The sequence below is a fragment of the Euprymna scolopes genome, chromosome 29, assembly GCF_053919585.1.
Source record: "Euprymna scolopes isolate OS-2025 chromosome 29, ASM5391958v1, whole genome shotgun sequence".
Lineage (NCBI taxonomy): Eukaryota > Metazoa > Mollusca > Cephalopoda > Sepiida > Sepiolidae > Euprymna > Euprymna scolopes.
In genome coordinates, this window is record NC_136510.1 from 2,273,551 (window position 1) to 2,296,363 (window position 22,813).

The window sequence follows — 22,813 nt, forward strand, 5'->3', positions numbered from 1 at the left end:
GGTACATGCTATTATAAAAAACCTAGACACCTCAAAAGCATGTGGACCAGATCTCATCCCGGCTGTGCTATTAAAAAAATGCTCTGCTCTGCCGAGGTTGCTCCAGTTCTCTCCAAACTTTACAATAAATGCCTTAACGAATCTTGCTTTCCCGACTGCTGGAAAACTGCCTCTGTGGTACCAGTCTTCAAGAATTCTGGTGAAAGAACTGACCCACTAAATTATCGCCCCATTAGCCTCCTCCCGCTTTTCGCCAAAATATTTGAGTCCTTAGTTAATCAAGCCCTAGTCCAGCACCTAACAGCTGCTAAACTCATGACTGACAAACAATATGGATTCAGGCAAGCCCGTTCAACAGCAGATATCTTAACTGTAGTTTCTGAACGTATATACCGTTCATTGAACAAAACAGGGGAGGGTAGAGCGGTAGCCCTTGATATATCTAAGGCTTTTGACAGGGTATGGCATGATGATCTTCTAAGGAAAGTTAGATCATATGGAATCACTGGAAGAATTCATAATGTAATTAAATCCTTCTTAAGTAATAGAAAAATCAAAGTTGTCCTCGACGGTCGTACATCTAAACAATATGACATAAATGCGGGAGTACCTCAGGGGTCTATCCTTGGACCTCTATTATTCCTGATATTCATAAATGACCTCCCTGATAAAATTGTTTCAGAGATGGGTATATTTGCCGATGACACCACTCTCTATAACAGATATGAGGGGAAAACAAATGAATACATATCCAAGGAAATGGCAGAAACACTAGAGGATGACCTCCAATCCGTAGTGGAATGGGGACAAAAATGAATGGCCACATTCAATGTTGCTAAGACTAAGCTTGTTTCCTTCAATAACTACAAGAAACCTTCTCTACCACCAATAGCAATGGCCAAGAACATTGCCTGAAAGTACTTCTTTTAAACTCCTCGGCCTAACGTTTACAGGGAATATGAACTGGAATAGATATATTGAGAGCATTGCTAAGGCTGCTGCAAGGAAGGTTGGCTCCCTCTACCGTGCTAGAAAACTACTTACGCCTGACAGTATCCTATACCTCTATAAGGCCACCATTCGCCCATGTATGGAGTACTGTTGTCACATCTGGGATGGTGCATCTGCTGCTTGTCTGAAGTTCAAGTGTAATGTTAACAAACATCTTTCTACTCATCTCACTTCATAATGACCCCGCTAATTAAGTCCCTGATAGTAGCCCCCTGCTTCAAAGTGGCACTGTGCCTTGTTTGGGGTGAAAATTGAATAAAAAACAAAAAAAAAAAAAACCTTGACAGAATACAAAACCGACTTCGAAATCTAGTGAGGGGGCTGTCCTTGTTATATACCCAGTGGATGTATAACATTATTGTCAGTGTACAGGTTGGAACAATAAATATTTCGCCCTAAAGAAAACAACACTACAGCTTTATTTAAAAACTTTTGTTGAAAAAAATCAATTCAGGTAACTTGATTATGTAGTAGAGCTGACATCTATTTAATGTAGTTGTCTTCAGCCTCAATACGGGTCCAGAACTGGGAGCATGCCTTTTTCACAAGTGCCAGTGGGAGCTTGCCGAATACTCAGCAGATGGCAGCAATCAGGCTGGCTTTGGTGTTGGGAGAGGTTATGTTGGTGATGTTCTTGACATATGACCAAACAAAGTAATCTAGCGGGTTCAGGTTGTGGGAGGAGAGGGTCCAGTGGAGAAAGGTACAAAATCATAGCACTTCTTCTGAAACCAAGTCTGGGTCTCTCAGCGCTGAGTCCTGCTGCCACACCCAGGGTCTGCCAGTGGCCACCTGATTACAGCAGGGGCTCACCACACTCTTCAGCACATCCAGGTACACTTTGGTGTTGGTTTTCAAGCCGACTTCAAAGATGTGAATGGCATGATGTGGCCCTCACTTGAACCCACACTAAAGACCATAACCGTGGCTGGAAACTTTGTTTTCGTCACCCTGGGCATGTGGAAATCCAACGATGCATTTTGAGGGTAAGGGTGGTAATGGTCCTGTTATCGTAAATTGGATTGGTAGAAAGCATGAGTTGTACAACGGCGAATCTCCAATTCGTGTCACTTTCAAACATGATAGAAGGCTCTTATCGCTCTTGAGATTCGTACACAACTGGCCAAATAGTAGATGGTCTGCAACAAAAAAGAAAACCGGTTTTCATCAAACAGAAATGGAATCAATTTTATCGTTCCACCCTCTATGCAAACAATATGACATCAAGTCGTTAAACTGTTCTTCTATTGTGTGTATGTGTGTGTGTGTGTTTCACATATGATAAAAGAGTCCATTAAGATTTAGTTTGCGTAACATTGTTTCTTCTCATTGTTCAAGTTCTTCTCCCTCCAAAGGAAACCAAACAACGATAGGTTATATATTTGATATAACTTTATTCTTAACTTCCCACTGGGGCTGCAATATATAATTTTCTATATTATTCTAAAGTTGCGTTTCAACCAGCTTCCAAAATGCGGAGACGATATCTTTCATGTTAACTTGTCCGACTTTTCCAGTCTCTCTCCATATTCTAAACTAATCTGATTATGTGCATTACTAAGCTATCTTGTTACATCATTAACTTCACGTGACCAAAGACACAAATCGGATGATCTACCTTTGTTGCATATTTTGTTTATGTTCTAACATTCTTTTCTATCAAAACATTTTAACAGAAATAATTTTATCTGTAAATATTTATTTCGCGCTGATAACATTCTTTCTGACATTCTGTTTTTACAAATATTAATAACAACCATAATAATATTTGTCCAACTAACTTGGCGTTGCTTGGTTAATATCTTAACATTCTCTTTGCTTCCCTACAGCCTGTTTCTCACAGAAGACACGTTACTATACTAGTCTTTCTCTACTTTACTCCTTATTTTCATAATAGGTGCTCGACTGAGCTCCCATTTCTGGTTCCTTCCTGTTAAGCATACACAGCAAAAACTCATCTATCTAACAACCGTTGTAAATAATTTTCCTTTCTCCAACTATGTACCTAAAACTAAGCAAAATTTCCATGAACAAAGTTTCTTTCCAAGATCTACCCATCTGTGGAACGCAATATCACGGAGTTGCTTCCCAGCAAACTTAAACATTATCGTTTTCAAGTCCAATGTTAACAAATTTAACTCTCTACTGTGAATTAAAGGGGAATGATGATGATGATGATGATGATGATGATATTCGTCTATTGCTTGTGAAGATGACCGTAATCATGCCATTGTGTTGTGGGTTTTGAGATGGCTAGTCAGTTCAGTTCAAGTTCTGAACTATCTTCCGCATGTGGGATGATAATGTAGCAGATATCACCACTTATCAAAGCTCGAAAGCCACTTAAGGATAAGAGTTAATAAGTGTATGGTAGTCACCAGGACAACAGTGTAGTAATCATTAATGGTTGAAACTGGGAATAATTTGATTATTTGAGAAGACAAGAACTTGTTTACATTGGACTTGAAAACAAATATATGCAGACGATGATACAATATGCTGAAAGGATTGAAGTCCACTGAATAGCAAACCAGCAGAACAGTTCCATAGGCGGGCAGTTCTAGGGAAGCAGCTTTTTTCATTGAATTTGTATTTAGATTTAGGCACAGATAGGAAGTAGAGAAATGGTTGATAGTGTTCTGTCTTTCGTAATATAGTACTGTTATTCTTTCTCACATGATTTTCTTTATTGAAACGCACCCTTTTTATTCTTGTATATATTCTTTTGGCCTCTTGCCTCAGTTAAATTAATTATGTACAATTCAGTTGAATAAAGCTTTGATAAGGTCTTCTTTTTGTTTTAATTACACTACAATACACGTATGTTTCCTCTTGCGTTCTTCATTGCATCCAGATTCAGCGATTTTAGCCCCTTTGTGATTTGTAGTATGCCAGGAACATCAGTTTTGAGCTATTTTTTTTCCTACAAGATGGAATACAAACTAAACTGACCTTGAAGCTGTCCTTGAACCATTTCTGTTGTACTTCTATAGTTTTTTTGCTTTGACAGCTCATTGTAAAAGAACTGTTTTGGGAGCCTTGAACCTGGTATGAGGCATATATGCCCTGCCTAATAAACCCGACACTGCTGCAGCACGGTGTGTACTGACAGGTAGTTTGACTGGACTAAAACCTCTGTGTTTTGTATCCTGCCTTGCCACTTGATTTTCAACAGTCTATAGAGCCAGGTCATGTCGTAATGATTCAGCTTCTTGGCACATCTGGCATATATGATGCAAGTTTTGCAGGGGGAAAATCACCCAATGATTAGTCAAAAAAATTTTTTTAAATCCACAGATTTCCAGATTATTACATTATTTAATTTTTAAAAAAAATTTTTTTAATTTACTGCTGACCTGCTGATTGTGAGCTTGTAAGTTTCAAAAATTCAAATTTTGTAGTTGCATAATTTTCTCTGACGAGCTTCAAAACTATCTGCAAAACGATTCCCAGAGGAAACGTCTGCTGAAATAATGCTTTTATTGATTAATGAAAATAGAATAATTGATTAGAATAAAATAGATTTTATGAATAATTAATAGATTCTTTTGTGTAAAATATTATTGGACTTAGATAGTCACTGTAGAATTTTTTTTTATTAGGCAAATCCTTTTTTTACAAAGAAGTCACCAAATGAATGTAAGATGGTAGTGTAGTAATCGTTAATGATATAAATTGGGTAGAACTTGTTTACATTGGACTTGAAGGCTACCATATTGTAGTCAGCTAGGAAGCACACCAGTGGAACAAAGTTCCACAGGTGAGCAGTTTTAGGAAAGAAGCTCTGTTCATTGAATCTGTGTTTAAATTTTGGGCACAGATAGAGACTGGGAGAAACCATATATAGTGGTTGTAGGTAGTCGAGCGGCTTTTTTTTTGTGAAAATTTTGCAAGAGGGGGAACATAGACTGGAGTTCAGTCGAGCTTGTTTTCAAATAAGTGCATACACTGAACTGTTTGTGGTGTGCATTGGTTCAGCAATAAATAACCTTGAAGGCTACTATATTGTAGTCAACTGGGAAGCACGCCAGCAGAACAGAGTTCCACAGGCGGGCAGTTCTAGGAAAGAAGCTCTGTTCATGGAATCTGTATTTAAACTTAGGCACAGATAAAGAGTGAGGGAACGCATATATAGTTTTTTTAGATAGTATAGTGTTTTTTGTGAAAGTTTTGAAAGGGGTGGGACATAGATTGGAGCGCAGTCGAGCACTTGCCATAAAAATAATGATAGAGCAGTATCAGAAAACGTTTGACATTTGAGCAAAAGAAAAGTGGCGTTAAATGAATAGCTATTAACTACTTTTGATAAACTGACTACCTTTATTTTATGTATTAGATGATATTAGATTTTTTTTTTTTTTTGCAGGTGATATTGACCTCAGCCTCCTTTACCTGCTTCATCCACCATTGTCGTTCTCAAAGAGTTACATTAGTTATTACCTCGGCTGGGACAACTGTATGAAAGCTCTACCGCTCCTTATACTCTTACCATTGTTCAAGAGATGCTTTGCAATCAGCGATTACTTCTGGGCCATCCTTGGCATTCTATCAAAATCCCTCGGATGTGTTCTCTTCGGAACATCCCATGTTACCTGGCTAATATTTTGTGGTTAGTAGAATTTTTTGTTTTATTTTTCATTCAAATTAATTTAAAAAAAAATACACAAAAATCTTTATTATGTACATACTTATCATGGAACTAAGGTGTCATATTCCAAAAATCGTATAAATTCATCAAGGAGTTTTTTTTAACTAAGAAAATCAAATTTTATGATGAGCAAGACAGGAGCAGCCATGTTGTTTTGAAACGTGTTAAAAATCAAGGGCAACAACTCAATTCGACTGCTGAGATTTTGTTTGTATTTAAGATAATTAAAACATTTTGTTTGTCAAAAATTGTAAATTTGGATTTTCTTAGTTAAAAGAAAAACTAATCAAATTACATAATTTTTGGAATGTGACGTTCTCTTTCTGTGACGGGTACATACATAAAATGATTTTCTGTATATGTTGTTTTTAATTAGGTTAAATTCTGCATGACAACCAATTTTTAAAAAATTATTTTTGTTTACAGTCGTCTGAAAGAAGCAAAACATTCTCCATTATATTGTGTTTTTATTATTTTTTTTGTGTGTGTGTGTGTTTTTTTTTTGTTTTTGCGTGTGTTTTTTGTTTTTTGTGTATTTTGTGTTTTTTGTATTTTTTTGTGTTTTTTGTTTCTAAATTTTTTAGATAAAGATTAATAATTTGTATTATTTGGGTTCTTTGGACTACCGTTTTCATCTTGTGTTATTTTCACAACGTTTGTAGTCTTTGAACTTGGGCATCTTTATGTTGAATTCAATTAAAATTATAGGTGCTTGTATAGTTTAATCAAGATAATAAAAATGAAAATATTGAAAAAAAGGTTACGTACTCATTATGGAATAAAGTTTCATACAAAAAAAATCACTTAATTTGATTAAGTAATTTTTTTTTTTACAGAGGAAAATCAAACTTTAATGAGAGCAATCGTGTCGCGGCCATCTTGTTTCTCGCGAATGACAGGGAAGGGAGCACCAGGGGAGATAACTCACATCACCCCTTAAAGTTTGTCAAAATTTGACGAGATTATTTTGAAACATGGGCAGAAAAAATACCTGGATAAATATTTTAGGGTTTTTTTTTTTTTCTTATTTTACAAAGTTTCTGTCCTTTTTTTTTTTTTTTTTTTTTTAAATCATTTTGTCCTTTGTTAATCACTTTTCGGCAAATGGCGACGATACGATCGATCTTATTAAAATTTGATTTTCCTCTAAAAAACAAAACAAAACTACTTGATGAAATTATGTGATTTTTTTTTGTATGAAAACTTTATTCCATAACGAGTACGTACAATATAACTTTTTTTTATAAATATTTTCATTTTTTAATGTCTTGATTAACTTGTACAAGTACCAAATTTTAAACTAAACTCTCAATCTACGGTGGTAGTTGTGAGTGCAAAAATAGGCGCTTATGTCAACGGATCATTAAATCTAAGGGAGATAACCAGCATAGAAATAACAAAACTCGCACATTTTGCAAGATATAATTTGGGACGCTGAAATAATCAGTAGAACAATGAAAGATTGTTAAATGAAAAAAAAAAAAAATGATTACACGATTACTGTAGTTAAGTTCCGGAAATTGTTGAAGCAGTATACGAAAAGGAAACAAGTTAGCGAATTGTACAATTGTAACGATGTTAATTAATCCACAACAAAAAATAAAGTTGTTTGAAACGATGATAAGTGAGAAGTATTCGCCTGTATGCCATCAGAAAGCAATGTGTGATGTGAGTTTTCATTTCCATTAATTAACAAGTTTATTTATTTTTTGTTGTTGATTAATTAACATCGTTTCATTGTAAAAGGTTGTTTACTTTTCTTTTGTGTAATACGTTAATTAATAAGTTTATTTTGTTACTTAACATTGTTATATTTTAAGTTCATTGATTAACTTGTTTTCTTTTTGTTGAAATTTCCGGGACTAACTTCACTCGACGTTTGCAGGTATATTATTCGTGTAATTATATGTTTTCTTTTCTTTTTTTTTTTTTTTTTTTTTCATTTAACAATCTTTCATTGTTCTACAGATTATGTCAGCGTCCCAAATGATATCTTGCAAAATATGCTTATTTTTGCTATGTCTATGCTGGTTATCTCCCTTTGACATAAGCGCGCAAAAATAACATTTTTACACATTGGAGGTTCAAGTAGATGAAGTCCTTGGTGGAATCTTGTTTTTTTTTCTTCAACCAAGACGAGAATAGTCTAAATAATCCAAAGAATCCAAATTTTGTACAATTCAATAACTTGAATGTTATTTCTTCTGCCCGTCACACCAATAATTTCCTGGGTAAGTTTGACACTGTAATTGTCTGTATTTTTAAGATGAGGTGTTTTCATTTATTGAGATTGTCGGACTGACTTCCTCATCTTGGTTGTTATAGTCACAACGTTTCGGCCGTTTTGCCCTCCGGCCTTCATCAGGTGTTTTGTATCGAACTGGGGAACCGTTTGTTAGGAGTCTCGAACCAACTCTATATTATTATTACGGGGGTACCGTGTTCGGACTCCAGCTAGGCTCTGGGACATAGTTGCTGATTCTCTGTTTTGAATGTTACTTTTTACTGCCTTTGTTCAGGATTGAACTCAGTTACCTTTGGGTAACTGTAAACTTTGATACAACGTCTAGGACCACTCGGCCATATGTCACTAGGTCCTAATTTCAAACAAATAAAATATTTGTTTACTTTCCTAATATTATGTTGTGATTTGGCTTTCAAGCACACTTGATGCATATTTTATTTTATTATATTTACTTATGTTTTCTTTTTTTTGTAGTTGTTTGATTTAAGGAGAGGAAGGTATTATTGTTCAACTCATTTGGGAACCATGCAACAAAATGCCTAAAACCACCAAACTGAAGCAAATATTGTTTGACTTCTAAAATGGATTTATACAAATGATCATAAAAACCAATTTGTGCATTGATTTCTTTTTTTTTTTTTTTTTTTGCAGACTGTTATCCGTATCTTCATAGTTGTTGTTGCACCACGTTTCGGGCTAACTAGTCCTCTGGCCTTCTTCAGGTGGTTAATTGTGACGGGATTGCAATGTTGAGTCTCTTAACTGTATCCCCAGTAATTACTGCCTTCCATAGTTGTTGTCTCATCACGTTTTGGCCAACTAATCCATTGGCCAGCTTTGATAGGACTGAAACTGCTTGGTAGGATTGAAACTGCTATCTTCAGACAATGCCCACCTGGAACCATAGAGACAATGCCTCTATCCACTGCGCCATGGGCCCTGAAGATAAGGATAAGAGTCCACAAAAAATCAATGCACAAATTATGAAGTCTTATCTCAAAGGATTCTAAAAAAATAAAATAATGTATAAAAAAAGATTTGTCACATATCACGATCAGTTTTACAAGTGGATAGTTGATTTGATTCATTTGCATTGTGGATTGCCTTTTTTTTTTCTTTTTTAAGAAATCGCTTTAGACAAGGCAAGAAGCCACATAATGTAAGGAGCTAAAAAAAAACTCTACTACTTTAAGGTATAAAATGTGCCAGTAATAAGTGTTAGCTGGATAGATTCTGATCCAGAAAACAGAAATTTTTTCCCATTTTAGAGAAACATTGCTCATGGAATGTGAGGTCTAATGGATGAAATAAGGGAAGCGAGACAATCTATATATCTATAAAGGTGAACGTGTCTGTCTGTCTGTCTGTCTGTGTACATTTCCCTACGCAATAACTCTGTCAATTTTTAGTCTATAGACTACAAATTTGGAATACCGGGTACTGAGATTTGGGAAAATCGATATGACGGGTGTCAGCCAGAAATTTTGCTGTTAAGGGGTCAAATTTCAACGATTTGACCTTTAAGAACTCTACCAAACTCCTCCGACAATTTTGGGTCTAGACACTTGAAATTTTAGATGTAGGTTCCTTGAACCTGGATCTAACTTAATAAAGTGATTTGAGCCCGAAACTATAAATTTTAAGGGGTCATAACAGGGGTCAAATTAAAAAAAAAAATTACTCTTTTTTTTTTTTTGCTCAGCATACACCTCCAAACACCCGGGCAACGCCGGGCTGAAATGCTAGTGTTTTTAAAAGTAAACTTGAGATCCATTTTTTACTTTAGTTTTCTCTGATTATTTTATGTTTTTGTGACCCCCCCCCTCCTTCATGGTCTGATGCTGAACTAAAATAAATTCTGTGTTGAATATTAATTCTGTGTTCTTTGAATTAACTTTCAGTTCCTCTTGTGAAAATGTTTCAAGGCTTCCCTTCGGCTGTCATGAGATCCACATTATCCTCCATTGTTGAAAAAACTGAACAAGGTAAGCAAAAAAACTTTGCATTTGGCCTTTTTCTTTCAGATTTTTTTTGTTTCTTTAGCTATTTTTTGTTCTTTTTAGCTATTTTTGGTTCTCTTAGCTATTTTCTTTTAGCTAATTTTTTGTTGTGTTAGCTATTTTGGGTTATTTTTAGTTATTTTTTAAAATCTGTTTATACTTTTTTCTCATTTCTTTTTAATCATTTTTTTTTTTTTCAGACATTTTTTATTCTTTTAGCTATTTTTTAAATTTTTTCCATTTTTTTATTTATTTATTTTTTTTAGTCATTTTTGCTTTGGTGGCCATTTTTTTTCGTTTCAAACGTTTTTGTCTATTTGTTATTTTTGTTTTTTTTGCTCTCTCAGACTATTTTTTTCCTTTTATTTATTTTTTTTTTCTGTTATTTTAAAAAATAACATTTATTTATTTATTTTCAATTATTTTTATCTTTACTCCTGATCTGAAATGGAACACGTACATCAAGTCTGTTGCCAAGGTCGCTGGAAAGATGGTGGGATCCTTCTACTGCTCCTGAAGATATCTCACTACTGATGCAATTCTCTCTCTCTATATATATAAAAGCCAAGTACGTCCAAGGATGGAATACTGCTGCCATATCTGGAAAGGAGCTACTAAAAACAGCCTATCCTGCCTTGACAGAGTACAAAATAGACTTTGTGGCTTAGTGGGGAATGCCCTTTTCTCTACCCTGCAACCTCTCTCCCACAGAAGAGACGTTGCGAGCCTATCCTTGTTTTTGTCGTTATTTCCATGGCAGGTGCTCGTCTGAACTCCAATCTCTGGTCCCCCTCGCCAATCTTTCACGAAAAACACCCGTCTAGCTGAATCCACTGTGAAAAATTTCCTCCATTCTTTATCTGTGCCTAAATCAAAACGTGGATTCCATGAACAAAGCTTCTTTCTTAGAACTGTACGCCTGTGGAACTCTGTTCTGTCTGCCTGCTTCCCACCTGACTACAACTTGGTGATGTGTGATAAGTGGTGACCACTGTGTAAAAAAAAGAAAAAAAAAAGTAATTTTTTTTAATGGTCATTATATTTTGTTCAATAGGTACCTCCAACGTGCGCCACAGTTTTACCCCCCAGCCCTGTATGTAACACAATGTAATTGTAATTTAATTAAATATTATCATCCTAACTTTTTTACCATTTAAAAAAAAAAAAAGCTTCAAATAAACTGCTAATATTTAAAAAAATTTTTACAGCAAACAAAAATAATGAAAATGCGAGACAAAAATCATGTTTATATTATCGACGCTTTAAAACAACATTCCTATGTAGTGATGTTTTTTAAAAGCTGTAGACATACCCATATTTTAAAAATCTAGCAAAAATCAAATAATAGTCATATTTTCCTGAAATTTTCGATATTTATTCATTATTAAATAAACTTACATAATAAAAGTATATTTCATTAAATATATAAGAGGAAATTTTTTTTTTAGGTGTTCTACCCCCCCCCCCCCATATTTCATGTTACGAAAACTAAAAAAAATAAATGTAGGTCGATAAAAATTTCAACATTTTTTTAAAGCTGGAAAGATCAAATAATTAAAAAATAGTTATTTATATATATATATATATATATATATATATAAAAGCATGTTATTTATTTCAATTACTTTAAAGTTGTGAATAAAATTGGACATAAAATCAATATTATTATGTTAAAAAAAAAAAAATAAACAATTTTTCTTGATTTTTTTTTTCTAGGTAATATATTTATTTGAATTACAACAAAAAAACAGAATTCTAAAAAATAATTATTTTTACAAAGCTTTAAATTCCAATATCCTGTGATATGAAGTTTAAACAAAGATTTTTTTTATAACAGGTTTCCAATATTAAAAAACAAATTTATATAATAGAATATATGAGTCTTGAGATAATAAAAATTGAGAATTCAAAATCAGTCTAAAAAAATTTGATTTGATTAAATTTATAGAGGGTGAACTTTATTTTTTGCACCTTTTTCCAAAAAAGTATGGATGCCTTTAAGCAGCATTATCTTTATATTCATAAGCGTCAACAGAAGACGTTAAAATTAATTTTATTTTATTAACTCTTTTGGGTGTAGTTTGTTAAAAAATCTATTTGTTTTACAATGTAAATATGAAAATCCGATAGCAAAAAAAAAGTTACTTCCATTAACCATTATAGCGCCAATGCCCATCCATAAAAATTGACACAGAAAATCTAATAAATGGGCATCTGGTATGCAAAATATCTTTCACACTTTGAAACTGGTAAGTCTTCATCCACTGTTACATAGATAAAACCATGGGAATTCTGATATGTTGTCTACATCAAGAAAGATAAGTTATGTTAAACAATTGCATGGATTTTTATGCAGAGTTGAAATTTGTTCTAGAAATTTTTTGGCAGCCATTTTCTTTTCTGTTTCATATTTTTTTCCAGGTCAGTTGTTTGCTGTCGTGGCGTGCACAGAAAGCATCCTCACTCTTCTGGCGTCCGTTGTCTTGAACCCACTTTATGCTGCAACAGTTAACATCAACCCTGGAATTTCATTTTATGTCTCAGCTGGACTCGGTTTGATCGGAACAATATTGGTTGCGTAAGTTCACAAGGATCAAATTTTATTCAACTTTTGTTTAATTTTAAACTTTCAATTTATTTTAATTACCCGTTCAAAACAAAGAAAAATGTTATTTTCTTAAAAATCAATTTTATGTTTGATTAACTGAATTAAAAATTTTTTTTTACAAATATCTATGCAGTATTCTGCTGGTTGTACGGCACAATACCGTTGACACACCGGTTCTTGCCAGATCACCGAAATTAAGCAATGTTGAGCCTGGCCAGTACCAGATGGGTGACCATTTGGGGAGGCTAGGCGCTGTATGTACCTTCTGGGAAGGTTGGGCGTGGGGCCAACACCCTCACCCTGTAAAAAGAACTCCTCGCTACAAAAACATCTACAAAAGTTGTAGATGGCCTATGCCCCTTCAGGGGCTCAAGGGCTATGGATGGATGGATTCTGCTGATATTAGTCCATACCTATGCTTTAAAAAATATATATGGAGGTCAAACTGCTTAAAAAAAGGCTAAATTCATGTAATTTGGCTTTAAAAAAGGCTACTCTGGCAACCATGGACAATAATATAAGAGTGACCCCCCTTTCATGTAGCCTTAGTTTTGAATATGATTATAATAATATATGATCACTGTTGCAATGGTGTGAGAAAGGAACTCTTAGTAATTTCGACTGCAAAAGATTCTGTAAAAATGGAGTTTAACTTGAAAATTCAATCTAAAATATAGCATGGTTCGTAAACTGCAGAAATACTAATAATTCTATAGTCGGTGCCTCTCTTCAGTCTCAAGAAACAATGGACACATCTGTAAGGGCAGCTGCACATGTAATTGTGAGGCAAAGGTTGTGCAATCCCTAACTACGCCTTTGCTGAATCGGCTTTGCTTGGGTCCAGTGGCAAGGAGAAGCCCAAGACCGACTGGAAACAATGCTGAGATAAGCAGAGAGTACATACTGCACTTGGGATTCCCAAATGGTCACTCAGTTTAGTATTGACCAGGCTTAACTTTAGTGATTTGATAGGAACCGGTGTGTCAATGTGATTATACCGTAAAATTCCATAGTAATACGTGATAATACCATGCATTTAAACAAAATGGGGCTCACAAATTCACTCTAGAATTGTTTACATGGACATAAAGCCTAACGGTGAAGAGGGTTGATTAGTTTGAAGTCACAGTTATATAGAAGTTGAAGATTCAATCCTTTCTATAGGCAATAGCAACTCAAATTACATAAAAAATAATAATTCTACTCACTCATGGCTGACAGAATAAGAACAATCTACCCTTATGAATTAAATAAAATGCTCAGTTTGATATTCCATACAAATTTGCTGGTTGAGCATAAAGATTTCCAAGTTCAACTAGAATTGTATATTATTTAAAAAAAAATGTGTTTTTTGATTATTATTGAGTAATTTGTGTATTTATTTATTTGTTTATTTGTGGACTGTTACCCTCATCTTCATAGTTGTTTGGGGCCCATGGCACAGTGGATAAAGACGTTGAGTCTCTATGGTTCCAGGTGAGCATTGTATGTTAATCCTACCCAAAGCAGGCCAGAGGTTTAGTTGACCAAAAATGTGATGAGACAACTATAGAAGGCAGTAATTACTGAGGATACAGTTACAAAACTCAGCATCCCGTGTGGTTAATCACCTGAAGAAGGCCAGAGAATGAGTTAGCCATGGTTGTTGATTGGTTGGTTGGTTGGTTATTTTTGTTTTACGGCATATCAACCCTATTCAGATTATTTAATGCCGAATCTAGTGATTTTGAAAAAAAATTTTTTAATAGAATATCATTTTTTTTCAAATCGGTTAACCCATAGTTGGGACCCTAACAAGTACTACCACTCCGGGTCAGAGTGGACCTGGGAGCAATGGCAATTAAAGTGTTGCTCTACACTCCCCGAAACCCGCAAGCTGGGGCCTCACCATCGGATATAGTTTAAGGTCATATGCAGGATCCGGAAACGTGGTGAAACAACAACGACTATGAAGATGAGGATAAAAGTCCGCAAATAAATTTGGTTAGAATATTCCCAAGTTCAAAAGATGCATCCAAAGAAGATCGAAGTTTATACCAGCAGAAACATTTTGAATATAATGATCCAAATGCAAATAATAATCCGAATAATTCAAATAAAAGTACTTATGCCAAATATGGATCACGCTATTTTTTAAAATAGAATTTTAAAGATAAATGCAATTTTTTTCAAACAAAGGAGTCATTACTTATCAAGACCCGGAGGCCACTCAAGGTTAAGGGTTAATGATAAGGGTACAGTAGTCAATGAGAAAATGTTGTGGTAATCGTTATTAATGGAAATTTGGTAAATTGGATTACTTAAGGGGATGGCTCATCAAGAACTTGTTCACATTGGACTTGAAGACAACCATATTGTAGCTGGAAAGCAGGAAAACAGAACAGAGTTCCACAGGCGTGCAGTTCTAAGAAAGAAGCTTTGTTCATGGAATCTATGTTTAGGTTTAGGTACAGATAAGAGGTAGGGGAGGAAATTATTGATAGTGTTTTCAGCTAGTCGAGTGTTTCTTGTGAAAGTTTGGCGAGGGGGGACCATAGATTGAAGCTCAGGCGAGCATTTGCCATGAAAATAATGATAAAGCAGAGACAGACTTTCTTAATTGGAACTGTAATTGCTTATGTTATTGGTAGAAAATATCTATGCAGTCACTTTTAACAGTAATAACTTAAGAAACTCAGAATTACATGGGAGCAAGAACTTGAAAATGTTTTATGGTATCTTTTCTTTATTTAATTGTTAGGTAAAAGTACAGAATAGTTAAAAAAAAAAAAAAAAGTCCACTCCTCCATATTAATGATTACTTTCTAAACATTATTTTAGCATGGTATGAATTCTGCATAAATATCCAAATTATCAATTCTCATCTAAAAAAAATTTGAAAAAAAAAAAATGAATGAAAAAAAATAATTTAAAATTAATTTTAATGAATTTTGAAGAAGACATTCGGATACATTTTATGAAAATTTTTTGTATTTTTGTTAAATTTTTCTATGAATTGATTTCTTTTTTTTTTTTTTTTTACTTGTCCTTAATCAATGTAAGGGAAACCCTTTTACACTAAAGCAATTTTTATTTTTGCCTATTTCCAGAGTGCCCCTTTTTGGGGAGCTGGTTTTCTCCCACACTAAAAACGACCTTGTGTCACATTTTGCTCTCGTGAGGAAGTGATACTAATTTTTTCTTTTTTCTTCATTTCAGCATAGTGTGGAAACTTTCTCGCAACAGCTTTAAATATGAGCATTTTGTAGAAGTCCCAGAAAACACAGAAACATCGAACGACGTCGTTGAATCCTAACGTTCCATAACTCAGATTCTTTTCATCTTTGTTATACATTGTTTTTACATATACTAGCTGACCCGACCCGGTGTTTCCTGGAAATATTTGTAAATATTTTTTTAACTCTATTATTGGAACTCGATATTTTATATGTAAACTGAAACGAACAATTGTTTGGAATGTAAGATGCTGTTGTTTCTACAAAACTATGGTTTAAGTGAAAATGAGTTTTTACTGAGTTAAACTAAAAATCATTATAACAATTAAAAACAAGTTGAAAACATCACCAACAGAAAAAGTATTTAAAAAAAAAACAAACAGGATGAAATATTTTTAAACATGTCTTATACATTTAACATTAAAAAGATTTTATATTTTATCAGTTAATTTTTACCTGGCTATCTTACTTCTGTAAATGTTAGCCGACGTTTTGCTTGAGAAACACAAAACAAACTGAACAATTCTCATTTGAAAATATTTAATAGATTAAAGTAATTTGCTTGAAGCATTGTTTAATGTGTATAAATTTAAGTTTATAGAAGGCAGAACAATGCAAAGGTATGACGGATAGATCCAAACTGACGCAACTAAAGCTATAATCGTGGAATCTGCTATGCAGTTTCACTTTTATTAATCCAATTCATGTGTAAATGTATAACCATATATATATATATATATATATATATATATATATATATATATGACTACTTCATTTACTCACATAAATATACAAAGGTATAAATTTATGTGTAAACTTTAAGTATTTACTTTAACAGTGCTCAATACGTAGGTAGAGGTAGGGAGTAAGTTATAAAATATAATCGCCATGTATATTTTATAACTTACTATATATATATATATATATATATATATATATATATATATATATATATATACACACACACACGTTTTTTTTATATACAAAATTTTACATGTAGGATGTTCTTACTTGTGTCAGGCGATCAGGTGGTGTGTCTTTGATGCTATATTTTGGGATGTCTTCCCACATCAGGTGTGCGTTTGACTTTCAAACATGCATGGCGAAGATATTTATTTTGAACATTCTTTATCAGAAACAGTCACCACAGGTTACAGCTTCAAATTTATGGATTTTTAAAAACAACATGGCCGATGTAGTTGATCATGAGGCAAAAACTTAGAAAAAAAGTGAGAATATTGAATTTGAAATATTACCGATTTATTTTTATATAAACCTGCTTGTTTTTCTTATGAAAATATGATTTAAGTAAAAAATAATTACTTATCAAAGCTGAAACCCATTAAAATAGAAAATTAAAAAAAAAAATGAATAAATGAGAAAGGTCATCATTAACAAAAAAGACTTGAATTCAATTGACAGTAAATCTTTTTGAGATATGAAAGCCATTTTTAGTTTTAACAAATGAAGCGATTTCATTGGATAATAATCTCTATTGATTAGCCAATACATTTCACTAATAATTTTTTTAGTAAAATTACAGTAAATCACTGAATAGTTTGAATCAAATATCGATTTGTTAGCTACAAGCTGTTTAGGTGTGAATGTAATGTAGCTGGTTTGAATGCTGGTAATTTCTCATCAGCGAGAAAACAACTCGCAACACAAATTTGTTTATTATAAAAATATTATTTTATTTCTTGCCTGTAGATGGCGGGGAAAGCAGGAGGGAGTGGATTCAACAATAGGCTCTTGCTAATGTCGCTTTCTGACCGCTGGCTTGTGTTTCCCTCTTGTATATATATGATCTGTTTCCAAGCAGGTGTTAATTACTTGACCTTTTCACCTCTGGCGACATCAGTTTTGACAGCTTCACCCCCATTGCTCAGTGTGTTTTAGCTATTGACTGTCGTGCGTGTGCATGTGTGCGTGTATGTGCAGTTTCAACATGCGACATAAAGGTAAAATGTGCTCCCTCGACGCACATATCCCCGACAAGCCCACTTAGCAACAAAATCACATTCCTTCACTGTTGAGCTCCCTAAATGCCAGAAAGTTTTCTATTCTAATAGTTTCTTCTCTCGAGCAGCTAGACTTTGGAATTCTCTTCCTGCTGCCTGTTTCCCTGGCTGTACTGATATGCAGAAGTTTAAATGTAACATAAACAAATATCTTGTTAACCTTTCCTAGACATGACCCCAAATAGTAGCCCCTTACGTCCAAGTGGCGATATGCTTTGTAAAGGGTGAACATTAGTAAAACAAAAATAAATAAATAAATAAATAAAAAGTTGAAATGAACATTTTGCATTTCAACTTGTCAACATATTTCTGTGCGTGTTATTCATCCATCCAAACAAAGATTTTATTCGTTATAAACTATACTTTGGTGTGTGATTATTATTTCCTGTTTATTTCAGTGTTATGTGGTCATTAGTTTAAGAGTTTATCAGTTAAATATTCACACGCACACACACACACACGTGCATATTGAATGTTTTATTTATATAGATTATTAATGTCATACACATCTGGCACTCTATTCATTGCGTGCACAAAACATCAATGCATGTACATTGAATGTATATATAAAAAATTTAACTGAACCAAAATTAAAAATGGAATAAATATTAATTCCCGAAAAAAAATGTCTGTTTAACTTAAACCAATAAAAAATTTGGAGTTGATTTTTGAACCGTTACATTTCTTTTTATATAAAGTCGCCACTGTCAAAAACTTTCCCCACTCTCTATCTGTGCCTAAATCAAAACGTAGATTCCATGAACACTGCTTTTTCTTAGAACAGCACGCCAGTGGAACTCTCTTCCGTTTGCCTGTTTCCCACCTGACTACAACTTGGATGTCTTCAAGTCCAACGTAAACAAATTCCTGATAAACTGCCCCCTTAAGTAGACACTTTATGAAATCTCAACACTAACGTACAACGTACTGTACTTGCAATAACCCTTATCCCTGAGTGGCTTCCAAGCCTTGATAAGTGGTGACCTCCTTGTAAAAAAAAAAAAAAAAAAAAAAAAAAAATCTCTATCATTAGATAGAAATATACCTATTTACTATGCCTCCCCATGGGACAGAGTTAGACACCAGGATCGTTTTTTAACGTGGAGAAAAGGTACAAAAATAAAAATTGTCTCAGTCGTGAAGGATTTCTCCTCCACTGAAAGAGAACAAGAAAATGAAGTGCAGCATCTGAAGAACAGATACTACACTTTGATCTTGACCAAAAGGCCAAGAAAGAAATATAAACAATGAAATAAATTCGACGGTTTAATCTAAGGGAAGCAATTCATATGTATTAGTTTAAAAACTAAAGAGTTACTTCCCTTTATATATAAACGCTTTAAAAATATACATTTTAATTTCGAGTAAATTTAAATAGAAAATACTAAGGAAAAAAGTTACAGAAATGTTAATGGCTTCAATGTCATACGAATGGCGTTAGTTTGAATAGGGGAGATAACTAAAAGCTCAATTTTCACTGTCTTTGAAAAGCTGTCGTTTATTTTTATTAATAATTAATTTTCGACTTCATCATTTTTCGTAATTTTTTAATATTTTAATTACTGAGACATGAAAATTAAGTAGATGCCATTCATTTTACTTGAAATTTAAGATTTCGATTTTTATTAATGAAAACAATTTGTAAAGACAATTAGCGAAAATTGAATTTTTAATTACCTCCCCTTGATAAAACCGTGATTCAAATTAGCGCTGAATAGCTGACAACAGATCTCCAAATCTACTTAATAATAAATGAAATATTTCTCAATTTCAATCAGAAAATTATTTTTTTAATTTAATTGTATTTAAACAAGTATTAAAAAAATCAAACTTATTTTATTTTAAAAAAATTACAAGGAAAAATATACAATAATTAAAAATTGTCGAGTTTTACAAAACGCAGAGCGATGCTATCGTATACAACACACTTGTCCAACTGATACTTGTGTATAATTGTGAGACGTGATCGATGCTGAAACAACAAAATCACACGATCCTGGCTAAATTGAATGGAGAAACTTGCTGGTCTTACTCTACAGTCTGGCATAAAAAGTCACACAATAGTTTGAACATGTTACCTGCTGTCAGTCAGCAAAATGCTCCAAAGTGTATTTCACATTGATGTCATTGGTTCAAAATCACATTAAGATATCGAGGTGATCAGTTAATGCTGACCAGACCCTGGATGGTGGCACAAACCAAATGTCAGCAAACAGCAGAAGTTTGAAGTCATTTACAAAATGTCTAACCTCACCGTGAGACAAAAAGATGAAAAATTAAAAAGATTTTTTTTTTATTTAATTTGCATTTGTTTATCTTTTCCAACAATTTAGATGGAAGAAAACATTTGGTAGAAATGACGTTACAATCATGGTTAAATTTCTGTGTTTCATAATTAAATTTTTTTTTTTACCAAACTGTAGCAGAACTGAAGAACAACATTAGGGAAATTGAGTAATGAAGAAAATGATTTACACAAACGGGTGCGTCTCTCTCTTTCCTGTCAGATGGTGGGATGAGGGAAGGAAAAAGAAAGAAAAGATCGTTTGTAGAAGGCTCAGTAATATACATATGGCATTAATTTGCATAGGAAGACAGAAACTGCTATGAAAAGGACGAGTTGAAAGCATAAGGTGTTTTTTAGTTTTTCGACAATTGAGAGAATAGATGGTGGAAATTACAGTTGAATTTAGTTGTGGTAAAACAGGAGTTTAAACAAATATTTTTCTTCATTTAATTTCCTTTTTTTTTTTTTTTTTTCACAAACTCAAATGTTGATATTGTTGATAATGTAAAAAGATTGTAACAAGATTGTGTTTGCTTTTTTTGTAGAGAAATCAGATTCTGTTAGCAAAAAAAAAAAAAGTATTTTTTTCGTGTAAAAACAAACTTCAGATTCAAAAATTAAATTTTATTTTAGGCCAATCAGAAAACACGTAGGAAACATGTCTTATCAAACATAAAAATGTTTTTAACAAAGGAAAGACTCATGGTTAGCATACTTGAAAAAAGTCAATGGTAAAAGTGATATCCTCTGGAAGGTCGAACATTCAATTACAAATTAATTAGGACCTCTATCCAGTCATGACTGACGGAACAAAAGCATGCTACCCCCATAAAATTCCATCCAAAATCCAGAGTTCAACAGAAACATTTTTAAGTTCAACAAGGTACACCTGAAGAAGATTGGAAGTTAAATTCACTTAACAATATGAGAACAATATGACAATAAATCCAAATAATATGCATAAAAATGTTTGTTAGAATTATAATAAAATTTTTCTGGAAATTCTCATTGAAATCATAAATCGAAAACATAAAGAAGCCAGATTAGTTATTAGCTGCTACCAGTTGCTTTACAAGCATTACACACGTGATAACCACAAATTAGACAAACTAAAACAACACACACTTCTTCACTTGATGCTACTAAACTACCAAACTTGTTGTAGTTTGTGGCTGGTTACTTTTAATGCATCTAAAACTAAGCTTCTATCTTTACATCATCAAAGTTCTGGCATTAATTGAAATGAATGGCTCTCGTCTTCAGGAGGCCTCAAGTTTTGACAAGCTTCTGGGCTTGACCTTTACTCCTGATCTTAAATGGAACACGTACATCAAATCTGTTGCCAAGGCCGCTGGAAAAATGGTGGGATCCTTCTATCGATCCAGTAGATATCTCACTGCTGATGCAATTCTCTATCTATATAAGAGCCAGGTACATCCAAAGATGGAATACTGTTGCCACATCTGGGCAGGAGCTGCTAGAAAGGACTTGTCCTGCCTTGATAGAGTTCAAAATAGACTTTGTAGCCTCATAGGAGATATCCTTTTCTCTTCCCTGCAACCTCTATCTCACAGAAGAGATGTTGCGAGTTTGTCTCTGCAGCATTGTTATTTTCATGGAAAGTGTTCGACTGAGCTTCAGTCTATGGTTCCTCCTCGCCAAACGTTCACAAGAAACACTCGTCTAGCTGAAAACACTATCAATAATTCCCCCCACTCTTTATCTGTGCCTAAACCTAAACGTAGATTCCATGAACAAAGCTTCTTTCTTAGAACTGCACGCCTGTGGAATTGTCTTCCGTTTTCCTACTTTCCAGCTGACTACAATATGGTTGTCTTCAAGTCTAACGTAAACAAGTTCTTGATAAGCCGTTCCACTTGTTAACAAATTTACCAAATTTCCATTATTAACGATTACTATGTTGTCCAATTTCTACTGTACACTCTTTAACCCTTATCCTAGAATGGCCTCTTGGCCTTGATAAGTGGTGATGCCTATGTAAAAAAAAAAAAAAAAAGTTTAAAAACAACTCCGCTCTTTTTCCTCACATCTAAAATAAATTTCTTTGTTTCTTTATCATTGATAGTTTCCTTCCTACAAATTCAGCATTTGCTTCATCAGTTTGTCTTGTGAATCGTTGCAGCATGTTGTTAAGAATAAAATGCCATTCGATTGAATTCTTTCTGAAATATACTATGTCCAACTCGAAATTCTTTTCAAAGGATTTTCATTTTTACTGTGTTTGACATAAAGAAATCTTTTTTGATTGAAACAAAATAAACAAAAAAATCATAATATTTTGAAAATTAAAGTTTAAAAATAGAAACGTAAATCAAATTGAAAAAAATACTGGACAATGCCAGGTAGGGACAGCTAGCTGAAACTAAATCAACTCATGTTTGAATTTTTGTATCAAATAAAGATTTTAATTTTTATAAGATTGCGTTTGTTCATTCTTATGCATTAAGTTTTTATATTTATGGATAAAAAAGTTTGATCTTGAAATTTGTATCAGGTTTCATTAATGTTAGTTACGATGTAATGTTAAACCCATTCCTTTCAGAGACGAGAAGAATTAAGGTGAAGAATTAAGGTGCAGAATCTATGCTTGAACCAAAACAAATATAAAAATTGATTTGGACTTGGAATTCAAAACAATTTATATTTAAAAAATAGAAAGATCAACAAAATATATACAGGATGGAACAATAAAATTGTCGCGCTAGAAAAGACGACATGATTCCATTTCTGTTTGATGAAAACTGGTTTTATTTTTTT

The 22,813-nt window shown here is 33.4% G+C and overlaps 1 protein-coding gene and 1 pseudogene across 5 annotated transcripts in view; one reads left to right on the plus strand and one right to left on the minus strand.

The window, feature by feature from the left end:
• Positions 1 to 22,473, plus strand: part of LOC145252439 (proton-coupled folate transporter-like) — a 69,091-nt gene extending 46,618 nt beyond the window's left edge. For all 5 annotated transcript variants that reach the window (XM_080111838.1, XM_080111837.1, XM_080111836.1 and 2 more), the window contains 4 exons: positions 5,378 to 5,620; positions 9,806 to 9,889; positions 12,326 to 12,482; positions 15,711 to 22,473. In XM_080111838.1, coding sequence (XP_079967964.1) covers positions 5,378 to 5,620; positions 9,806 to 9,889; positions 12,326 to 12,482; positions 15,711 to 15,807 — 581 coding nt within the window. In that variant the 3' untranslated portion in view covers positions 15,808 to 22,473. The remainder of the gene's footprint in view (positions 1 to 5,377; positions 5,621 to 9,805; positions 9,890 to 12,325; positions 12,483 to 15,710) is intronic.
• On the minus strand, positions 18,855 to 18,988 carry LOC145252987 (U2 spliceosomal RNA; annotated as a pseudogene).
• Positions 22,474 to 22,813: the final 340 nt, after the last annotated feature.